The sequence below is a fragment of the Chiloscyllium plagiosum genome, unplaced genomic scaffold, assembly GCF_037043375.1.
Source record: "Chiloscyllium plagiosum isolate Xiang-an unplaced genomic scaffold, Cpla_swu_hap1 HiC_scaffold_30, whole genome shotgun sequence".
Classification (NCBI taxonomy): domain Eukaryota; kingdom Metazoa; phylum Chordata; class Chondrichthyes; order Orectolobiformes; family Hemiscylliidae; genus Chiloscyllium; species Chiloscyllium plagiosum.
In genome coordinates, this window is record NW_028270168.1 from 7,954,482 (window position 1) to 7,966,211 (window position 11,730).

Below are 11,730 nucleotides of genomic sequence, written 5' to 3' on the forward strand. Positions count from 1 at the left end.
AGTACAGCTAAAGCAGTATTAAAAAAGCTCAACATCATCCAGGACAAAGCAGCCGCGTTGATTGGCACCCCATGCACCACCACCAACATTCGCCCCTTTCACCATCGATGCACAGTCGAAGCAATGCCTACCATGTGCAAGATGCCCTGCATTAACTCACTAACAGTCCTTCAACAGTGTCTTTCAATCTTCCTGACCTGCACAGCCTAGAAGTACAATGACAGCAGAGACGCAGGAACACCACCTCTGTAAATTCCCCTCCAAATTACAGACCAATTAAGGATTGTAAAGTAGACGGTCAATATTCAGCATTGATCATTTGACTTTATGGAATCCCTACAGTGTGGAAGCAGGCCATTAAACCCTCCAAAGAGTATCCTACCCAAACTGATCCCCCTACGGTATCCCTGTAACCTGACATTTTCCATGGCTAATCCATCTAGCTTGTACATCCCTGGACACTGGGCAATTTAGCCTGGCCAATCCACTTAACCTGTACATCTTCGGACTGTGGGAGGAAACCGGAGCACCCAGAGGAAACACACGCAGACACAGGGAGAATTTGCAAACTCCACATAGACAGTTGCCTGAGACTGGAATTGAATCTGGGTCCCTGGTGCTGTGAGGCAGCAATGAGCCAGCATGCTGCCCCTATTTGACTTTAATACTTGAGAGTTTCAAGATTTAAAAATGGCTTTAAAAAGGACATTGCTAACCTAAGTTTGCTGCTGTCAGCCCATGATAAGCCCAGGCAATACAAGAAGCATAGAAAACTAATTGTCTTGGAATTAGCATTTTAATCAAGAGGTATTGAAACTTAGTGAGATGTCAAGAAATTTGCATCTCTTGTTTTACTCCCACTTACATGACAACTTCTCATATTGGAGATGAAAGGTTACCTATGGTGTGTTCAATCTGAAAAAGAAAATTGAGCCAGACAACTTATATTTTGCTAGCAACAAAGACAGAAATTGGTGGAGAAAAAAAGCAGATCTGGCAGCATCTGTTGAGTGAACCTTCTTCAGAATTGATTTCTGACTTCACTTTGCTTTGAGCAAAAATGCAGAGAGAAAGCAATATGAACTGAACACAGCAAGAATGCGAAAATCTCTTACCTTCATTTGTCTCAGTTTCAGCAAACCAATACAAATGAAAATATTACTTGGCAAACAACTGTTGGCAGAGATATCAAGGTTACCTGCAAGCTTTCCCAATGCTGACAGGACAGGACAATAGCCAAACCATTGAGAGTCAGTTTTCACTTTTACAAACTCTAAAAGAAAATTGTAAAATATACAGGCTTTACCTTCCAGTCTGTATTAGACACTCTGCTTTCCAACAAGCTTCATTGTAAGCTCATTATGTGTGTGTGTGTGCGCGCGCGTGTGCATACGTTTGTATCTGTGCATATGTCTGTGTGTGCATGTGTGTATTTGTATGTATATGTCTGTGCATGTGTGTGTTTGTGTGTGTGTGCACATGTTTGTGCATGTGTGTATGTTTGTGTGTGTGTCTCTCTGTTTGTGTGTGTGCATGTTTGTGTATGTGCCTGGACGTGTGTGTGTTTTTGTTGATGTGACTCTTTTTAGGGGGAGATAATAACACTCCAATCTATCACTCAAGAAAACCTTGGAATTAGCTTTCCTTTATTATTAATCTGGTTAACTAAGTTTAATTGAAGCATGCTAAAAATGAAAAAATATATACTTGTTCCAACCGACTGAGAACAGTTTTATAAAAAAGGGAGACAAAAATCACTTCCAACACCATCCAAATTGCCCTTCCTTCAGTGCTGCTAGGTCAAAACTCTGGAAAGCTCTCCCTGACAGTTCTGTTGATCAACGTACGTCGCTCAGACTTGGGTACTTCAAAAGTGTAACTCACCAAGAGAAACTGGAGATGGGCAACACATACTGATGAATACAGCAACATGTGCAGCCCAAAAAAACCACAAATGAATCCTGACAAGATGCATGCAACAGAAAACAGCTATCAAACACTACAAAAGTTGGTAGGGACCAAGAAAACAGAGAAAAGAGCAATGAAGGATTGATGACCCAGGCATCAACATTTCAATGTTATTTGCAAACTAGTCACTTTCTTTGTCTTACAAACTATCAGCTCTGGAAGACAATGTACCACTGATTAATTGACAATGTCTTGACCACTCATGCCAGCAGCATTGTTTAAAACATATCCCATGCTGTCAAGACCCAGGCTTATTTGATTGCGCATAAGACTTACATTTAGTCAATGTGAGGCCATTACATGGGATGCAAATGTTTGTTTCAGTAGGAAGTTATTTGTGTGAAATAACTGCAACTAGAAAGCTTCTATTAATTATTTTCCAGGACAACATTTTCTAAACTAACAACATCTATGACCGAGGAGGGCAAGGGCTACAAGCATATTGGGGGAACATTACCATAGGTTCACTTGCAGATTAAGCTCTATCCTAAATTGGACTATATCACTTTCTATTTACTGGTTCAAAATCTTGGGACTCCCTGCCTAGCAGCACTGTGAATAAATCCACACCACATAAAATACAACAGTTCAATAAGACAAATTATTACAATGGTTCATTACCAAGTTCTTAAGGACCAGGAAGAAATGGGAATAACTTACCCGCAGTGTCATGTCCCATCAACAAATGAAAAATAATCATTGATATGTTAGAAGGAGCAGTGCTATGTGCTGATTAGAGTTGTATATCTTCTATAACATACATGGACGTCAAATATTTGCTTCATTGGATATTGCCTTGCAACTAAATTATATTAACAGAAAGAAACCATGCTCACTCAGGTTATTGCAACATTATCGACAACATTAGTGCAGTTTCACCCAAATCCCTTTTCATTATTACCTGCAAAAGTGCCCACAAAACTGCAAGAAAACTTTATTTTGCATGCAGGGAGTTGTAAACCATGAACTTATGCTTTTTTTCAACATAGTTCAAGAACAAGAGAGTATTTGATAGAGCACATTTTATGAATTAAAAATCTGTTCTTCCACTGACTGGATCACGGAGAAACAAAATATATATATTGAGGAAGGGGAGAATTTTCTTTTTATTGAAGCTGGTCATACAAAGATAGCATGTAAATTTTGTCAAGCCCCAATGTCTCTATCAGTAAATATCCCACCAAATACAATATTGAAACTTTTAGATTTATAAAGTCCCTGGTTTGATTGCTAATCTTTGTACAGTTACTGAATTTCAACCAAAGGAGCAATATAGTCCACAAATAGTTGTTTAGTTGTGTTCATTTGCTGAAAAAGCACACAGATTATTATACTCATCAGGCCAATTCATGAGAGAGACCAAAATAAAGGGAAATCCACATTGATACTGTATGACAGGTGAATGTTGATTCATTGGCAAACAGACTCCAATTGGTAGAGGTGTTACCATGGAGAGAGAATCTGTGAATGATGATTGAGAGTTAACTGCCAATCTTTGTTTAAATTTTAAACAAGGTAGGTTGACTTTGATTGGTCAAGGCAGTGTCCAAAGAAGTGAAGCAGATAAGACTTTCATCTATTTTGTTATATTGAAACAGGCACAGTGCATCAACATACTCTATCTTGTGAATCCATATATGTAGCTTCCGGTACACACAAGTGTACAATACTATGATCCGACTGACAATTCTAAATTGTCAATATATTTCTTCTCACACTCAGAATTGAGTAACAAATGCTGTCCAATTGCAGAACTGTATCTAATATTGGAATTTCTGTTGTGCACTTTATAAGTTTGGGTATGGTTTTTAACTTTATTTGTGAACAGCCAAAGGATATGCAGTTTGGAATGGACCAGTCAAATATGCTCCTTTCCTTAATGCACTCATAGTACAATCTGCCAGGGGTTCTCTCATACTATCTACTACAAACCTAGCTTCACTGGAATACACTTTAGAATTCCAACAATTTCATGCACTGGGAGATTGACTATGTGGTGCAAATTTTTGAATGTGCGTTATGTGAAAATAGTTTGATTTATTCTGCTTTGTCTTCATTTGTTTTGCATAATAAAGTTCATTATCATTGATAAATCCAACATATAGCATTTTGTCCTTGTGTTTCGGTTTTGAAACCACCTAATTAAAACCAAAAAATAAACAAAATATGACCTAATAAGCCATGTTTCAGTCTTTTATCTGACTTGTTCAGTAAAAACATCATCTGGGATCTTAACAGACAATTCAGAGTCAACTGCAGTGCAGTGGGACTGTTGTCATCGGAAAACACAAGCTAATGAATCTGATTATCCATCCAAGAAATTCTGTGTCACTGGTCACTGATTCTGTGAGTCCTTGTGAGGCTGATGAGACGACCACACATTTAGCAAGTGTTTCCAGGAGGTCAGAATGGTCCTTGGCCTTGAAACCATTGGGATTCCTTTCTCTGGTTCGTTTTCCATAGTTACTCTTGCCAATGGGTGTTCTCAAAGCATGGTGTTCCTTCATATAGGACTTTCCTCCAAGTTGGTTTCTTCTGAACAAGGGTCTCCCATGTGTTAACATCAATGTTGCGTTTCTTGAGGGAAGTCTTCAGGGAATCTTTGAAACACTTCCTTTGCCCTCCTCTAATTCAAATCCCTTCCTTGAATAGGATAACTGTATTATACCTATATAAGGGCAATTACAAAAGAATGAGCGTAGAGCTGGTTAGAGTGAACTGGAAAAAGATCTTAGCAGAAAATACAGTTTAAGAATAATGGCAAACATTTAAGAAAATAGTCCATTACTCACAAGAAATAGCTAACCCAATGAGGAAGAAGGATTCTTGGATGCTTCAAAAGTAAACATAGTAACTCAGGAAGTTAAGGGTAGCATCGAATTGAAAGAAAACATACCCTGTGACAATGACTAATGTTAAGTCGTAGGATTGGACAAGTTTCAAAAATCAACAAAACATGTCCAAAAAAGGGGAGATAATAAATTTTAACTAGCAAGTAATATCAATATAGGCAGTAAGCACTTCATTAAATAAACATAAGAAAAGATAGTGATCAAAGTGAACATCACCCCTTAGCTAATGAGACTGGAGAAAAAATAAGGGGGAGCGAGGAAATGGCAGTGGAGTTGAATAAGTATTTTCAATCAGTCTTCACAATAAAAGAGATTAATAGCATCAAAATACTAAATAATTAAGGGGAAAACAAGAGAGCAACTAAACACAATAATTAATCCCTAGTTTCTATTGTAAAGGATGTATTGGCAGAGCATTTAGAAATATAGAATATAATCAAGCAAAGTCAGAATTAGTTCATGAAGGGGAAATCTTGTCCGGCAAATTTATTGGAATTCTTTGAGGAAATAATGAACAGAATAAATAAAAAGGAGCCAGTAGATGTAATGTATTTGGATTTCCAAAAGACATTCAATAAAGTAATACACATAAGGCTACTTAATATATTGAGAGCCCGTGGTGTTGGAGATTGTATAGTAGCATGGATAGAGGATTGGCTAAATGATAGATGACAAACAGTTTGGATAAAATAGCAACCTGTTACAAGTGGAGTGCCACAGGATCAGTGATAGGGTCACAATTATGCACAATTTATATTAATGACTTCAAGAGGAAAGTGAAGTACTATAGCCAAGTTTGCAGATGACAAAACAAAGTAGGAAGGCAAGTGTTAGGAATGACACAACAAATGTTTGGAAGTATATTGACAGGTTAAGTAAGTGGGTAAGAACTTGGCAAATGGAATATAATATGGGAAAATGTGAGTATTGTTTAAATGGAGAAAGACAACAGAAAGCTACAGAACAGAGGGATTTGGGAATCCTCATCCATTAGTCATAAAATACTAGCTTCCAAGTTTGGCAGGAAATAGGAAAGTCAAATGGTATTTATTTCAAAGAGAGCAGGGAAATCTTAGTAAAACTATACAAGGCACTAGTTAGCCCACACCTAGAAAACTATGAATAGTTTTATCAAAGAATCATACAGTACAAATATTGAGTCTGTACCATCAAAAAAAGACTATTCTGAGTCTCCCTTCATCCCATTTTCCAGCACTTGGCTCATAGACTTGAATGTTATGTCAAGTCTTCAGCCAAGTATTTTTTAAAGGTTTTGAGGTTCCCCACATTCACTACCCTTCCAGGTAGTACATTTCTATATTCCTGCCACCCTCTGAGTCAAGATAATTTTCCTCAAATCCTCTCTAAATCTTCTGCATTTAACCTTCAAACCATGCCCCATTGTTACTGACCCTTCATTTATGGTGAATAACTACTTTCTATTCACCTTATTCATGTCACTCAATCTTATATCCCCCTAACAGGTCCCCTTTCAGCCTTCCCTGCTCACTTATCCAGCTTCTCTTCAAAGCTGAACTGCTCCATTCTGGACAACATCCTGCTGAATTTCTTCTGCACCCTCTCCAGTACAATCACATCCATCCTATAGTGTGGTGACTGGAACTGCACACATTATGGCCTAACCAAAGCTCCAACATAACCTCCTTGTTTTTATACTCGATGTCACAACTGATATAGTGTCCCATAAGTTTTCTTAACTACATTATTAACCTGTCCTGCTGCCTTCAGGGGCATATGGACAAGTACTCCAAGATCCCTTGGTTCTTCTGATCTTCCAAGGTGAGCTGCCATTCATTCAATGTTCCCTTCTCTTATTACTTCTTCTAAAATGCATCACCTCAAACTTCTCTGGGTTAAATTGCATCTGCCGCTGGTCTGTTCAAATGACCAATCCATCTATGTTATCCTGCAAGCTAAGACCTTCTTGTTCTCCATCAACCTGCCAACCAATAACCCCAACTTACTGACTATACCCCCACATTTTCTCCTGTATTTTTACATAAATCATGAACAAAGAGGGACCCAGCACTCAAACAGCCATGACCTTATTGAGTGATGGAGCAGGCCCGATGGACTGATAGCTGGCTCTGCTCTTACATTTTGTGGTCGCCTTTCATCTTGAGATAGTGACAAAAATATATATATAAATGCAAATCTTTATTTCAATTTCATTGAAATGATGCACCCAGAGAGGTTAGTCAAAGAACAATATTGTGATCATGTTGGGATATCTTCAGACCATTCTCTTTTTTAAAATATCAAAGAAGCAGCTGTTGGTACAGGAGATTAAAGCCGGAGAATAAAAAGAGGAATATGTTGAGCAAGCAGATGCAGCTATTCATTTTTTATTGTTGCTCAGGGGCTTTGTGTAATCAGCCAAACTGAAAATCCAAACCCCAATCAAATGCACCAAAAGTGCAATCAAACAAGTGTTGCTACCAACCTCTCAGACACCAAGAAGCAATTTGCAAGATCAAGAAACTTTGCATTCTGCAATACACAACCTGACTGAAAACCAGAATGGTTGATCCTTTGATGGTACTTTTTTTTCACTCTATTTACATTACCAACATCGTACAAAATGTAGGACGATGCTGTGTGTGTCTTGCGATCCTTGTGGGTGGTGGCAGACTTGAAACTTGCGTACAAAATTCAAGCAACAATTTACAGCTACAGATGAAATGAAAACATCCTTCCAATCCGACCCCCGCTACCTTTGCATAGTTTGACTTGTGCTGTCTGGCGAAACGTGCTGTAAGCCATCCTTATATCCTGAGATCAGGCTGCCTTCACTGTACTAACTTGAAAAGGCCATTTCCCGGGAATGTCACGTTACCACTGCAACTTAGTGCAAAGTTTGACGCCTTCTCCATGACAATGACGCTTAAACGTTTCTGTCCCTCCAGAAAGGACTGGGACTAGAAGTCTGTGATATCGCTCCACCGAATGGGAAGGTCATGGACAAAGTTGACTGCGTGGATCTCCTAGTTCCAAAGAATTATAAGATTGCAACTTGCACGAAGTGTACAGGTGCATATATCAGTGCAATGTACAGTGGTGGATTTATCCAGGTATTTGCAATACGGTACCCACACTGCTGCTTCGACACTGCACTGCTAATATTTTCGCAATGTCAGCTGTAAAACAAAAAGTGAGAGGCCATCACTTGCTGGCAAATATCATAAAATTGATGTATTATCCAGTAAAGCATCGAACACAAACGATTGCACGAGTTCATATTCGTTATGAATGACAATTCCACTGAAGATCGCTTTATTTCTCTAGACTGATTTGAGCATAAATACCTGATCATTATTAAGCAATTTCAAGAAATGACATTGACCTATTTAGTTTAGATAACAGGGAACAACCAAACAAGATAAATTGCCAAGTTAAATGCAATGTAAATGTAGTTCTCATCAGATTGAGCTTTGTAAAATAAACTACCTTAAACCCAGCTTTGTAACTGTATATTCCTGGAGATGAGGGAATGTCAACCTGGTCTGGGCACGAGCATTTTAATTTTTTGTTGTTCACTTTCGAGGTCAGTTTTCAAAGGTAGAACTGCAATTTGTACTTTAACCTTCAGTTTATTTAATCTCCTGAACTGCTAATCTTTATTCGATCTTCCTCTTGCTGTACTTACCTTGCAGGCTTAGCACCGAACAGGCGTGCAGTCATAAACATAACTTCTTGCTATAGACTCGTTTAAATAATTTTAATGGTGCTTGTTTCCCCCACTTCATGTTTTATTTTAGAAAGGATAGCCCTTGCAGGCATATTCCGTGGCAAACTGCAATGTAAATAAGACGAAGTTCTGACGTCTCCCTCTCTAATTAAAAACAAACAGGCGGTAGGGAGTCAGTTTGATGCATTCAGGAAACTCAGAGTGGGGGGGGGGGGGGGGAGACCAATCATTGGTCAGAGAAAAAGTAAACAGCAGCTTATCGAGGGCTCTGGGTGATACCAAAGTTAAAATAATACGTTTACGCGTCGTCGTCAAACCAATCAGCCTGGAGTACAAGACGTTAGCAAACTCCACCCCGCGTTAGCCTGAACACTATATAATCTCTATCTACCCCAGTAACAAGAGACACACTTCAGGAGGTCGGCACAAGTGAATTTTAAGCAATTAATGTAATGTACGAAATTTCATAGGCGATTGCGGTTTCATCGTTGGGTTTTTTTTTCTTTTTGCAGTCTTGCATTCTTGGAAGAGAAAGAGGCTTGTTAAGGTAGGGAATGTTTCTCTCTGCTCGCTTGCTATTTCTCCCAGTTGTACTTTCGTGTGTGTGTGTAAATTCTTAAATGCCCCGTCATGAAATTTGAAGGTTAACCGAGGAACGAACCATTGGGGCATCCGTTTCAGAGTTTGGCTTTCGTTAATTCCGCTGGAGAAATTGCAGTTGTAAAAGTTTTGTTTTTCAGTTGAGGGACGAATGCAATTCTAATATAATTTTAGAAACGCTGTGTACGTGTGTATATGATCAGCCTGGGTTACAATGTCTCTGGTGTTTATTTTGTTTTACAGTGACTCTCTTCTCCCTCCTCTTGCGTCTTCTCTCTCGGTATGGCGGAACACATGATGGTGTCAATGAATCCCGGGCGGTTTCCTGATGCTACCAACGGACTTCAGACTTACCGCATGGGGATAAACGGACTGCAGAACCCGCAACCTGGATTAAGGCGAGACCACCCCAGCGCCCCGCTCCTGCACTACGGAGGGGCTAGCATAGACTCGAACGGGGGTATGAGAGGTCGCCCTGGGGTGGGAAACCTAGCCGGACAGATGACCCACCACCCAATGTCCACCAGCGTGATGTACAGCAGCCAGCAACAGCAGCAGCAGCAGCAACAGCAGTTTCTGGGGACTCTGAGCCCTCAACAGCTCATGGCCACTATGCATTTACAAAAACTGAACAACCAATACCACGGTCACCCGCTGATTGGGATGAACAACGGGATGGTGAACAGCAGCCAGCAGTACCGGAGTCCCATGAACCCGACCCCTCTGCCTGGGATACCACACGTCGCTGCCCCTTCACTCTCCTTGAACGTTATGGACACCGACCTCATTGACGAGGACGTTTTAACATCGCTGGTGTTGGAGCTCGGCTTGGATCGCATTCAGGAGCTCCCGGAACTCTGGCTGGGACAGAACGAGTTCGATTTCATTTCAGACTTTGTCAATAAACAGCAGCCGAGCACCGTGAGCTGTTGAGAACGGCCTGCCCCCTTTCCGTCTTTAGCCGGGGAAGGAGGGAATGGGTGGGAGGAAGGTAACCAGTCAGTTCCTCTTATAACAAACCCCCCTCAAACCTGGCACCTGGAAAGAAAAGGGGTCATTTTTGGGAAAGTGGACGCTGTCTACCTTCGTACACCCAGGCATCATTGTCCCTTTTTTTAAACAGGCAGCTGGCCCTTTGGGAGTGTATTTTGGGGGTGGGGAGGGGGGTGGGGGAGGAATGCTTAGACCACCTGAAACCAGGACTAATCCAGAAGTAATCCAGTTCGCAACAAAAGCAAAACAACATTCCCAAGTAATTCTCTTCTGACGCGAGAGGCTTCGGTGCAATTTCAACCTGATCATTTTTAACTGTCCGTTGGCACAATGACTTGCTGTCTGTAATTTTGATTATAATTTGATTGAAAATGCTTTTTTGATTAGAACATAGCCAGCAGTTGTGGGGAGGGGGATGGGGATGAAATTCCAGCTGCAAAAAAAGGAGCATTGTTTCTCAAAGAACAGCATTGCTGCCTGTTAAAGGAATTACTTGAGACTTCAGAACTTTCACCGTTGTTCCAGTCTAAATTTTTCTTTTGGAAAACTCTGCAGAGTATTAGCTGTATCGTGTATAAATATTACAAACAAGGTAGACTTTGAGAATGGAGCTGTTTATGACGGATGCAATCGTGTATAACTTTAACTATTTTATGAACAAGATCAGTGTAAAGTCGAGTTGTACTTTATGTTTGACCGCTGGATATTTTTTGCTTTTTTTTTGGAGTGTTTAATTTCGACTACTGCCAGTTGCTACCGCCACTCTCTGTTCAGGATAGAGAATTGCAACTCCTCATTGTTGATCGATGAAGCGAGACACAAACGAATAAAGACATTTTTTTTCTTTTGAAGTTACTGCGAACTCTCTTTTTTTTTGTTTGTTTTTGCTTCAATCATTGTGCGTGACATTGGTAGTTCCAAGGATTTCGGATTTGAGGGCAAAGCAGAAACTAAAGAATACATCTGGTATTCTGGAGCGAATTTATGAAATCTTTTTGTAGTTAAAACTTGAGTTCGAATTTTCAATTCCTTAAAGTCCAGTTCCAGGAGAAATGGGGTAGTAGGAAGGATTACAATAACACCCAGGCATATCCAATTTTAGAACTTCAATTGGCATATGGGGTTTGGAGTTGCAATATCTGACTTAATGAAGACTTTTTTCTCAATTATTTCAAAGTCAGAACAAATAGGAAATCTGGAAGAAAGGTTCACTCTCCTTGACCTAATTGTCAAGAATAGCACCAAAAAACTCTGAAATTTTGCTTTAACTGTGACCTTTGGTTATGTTATTGACCTTTCAACCAATCTTTTCACCTTTTAAAATTGAGGTGAAAAATAGTTTCACCCAGAGGGTGGTGGGAGACTGGAATGTACTGCCCGAGAGGGTAATTGAGGTGGGAAATCTCTAACTTTTCACAAAGTACTTGGATGGGCTATAGGTCTAATTTGGGAAAGTAATAATAGGGTATTTTTGATACAGACTCTCATTATATGAATCTGTAACTAATTACTGATGCTCTTATTCTGAAGCTAGGTTCTGTTTAAGTAATAGTTGTATAATCCTTTAGTGAAGATATCAGCTCTGCCAAGCAAATACTACCACCCATC

General features: G+C 39.8%; 1 protein-coding gene and 1 long non-coding RNA gene across 2 annotated transcripts; one reads left to right on the forward strand and one right to left on the reverse strand.

The window, feature by feature from the left end:
* Positions 1–1,625: 1,625 nt before the first annotated feature.
* Positions 1,626–8,680, reverse strand: LOC122563487 (uncharacterized). The gene is made up of 3 exons (XR_006315618.2): positions 8,488–8,680; positions 7,556–7,978; positions 1,626–4,636 (listed from the first exon to the last, which is right to left on the reverse strand). It is a non-coding gene; the product is annotated as an uncharacterized LOC122563487 (long non-coding RNA).
* A 240-nt stretch (positions 8,681–8,920) lies between these two features.
* Positions 8,921–10,973, forward strand: cited4b (Cbp/p300 interacting transactivator with ED-rich tail 4b). Its single transcript, XM_043717269.2, has 2 exons — positions 8,921–9,076; positions 9,373–10,973. Exon 2 carries the CDS (start codon positions 9,412–9,414, stop codon positions 10,060–10,062), a length of 651 nt encoding a protein of 216 aa, XP_043573204.1. The 5' UTR covers positions 8,921–9,076; positions 9,373–9,411; the 3' UTR covers positions 10,063–10,973.
* The last annotated feature ends 757 nt before the right edge of the window (positions 10,974–11,730 follow it).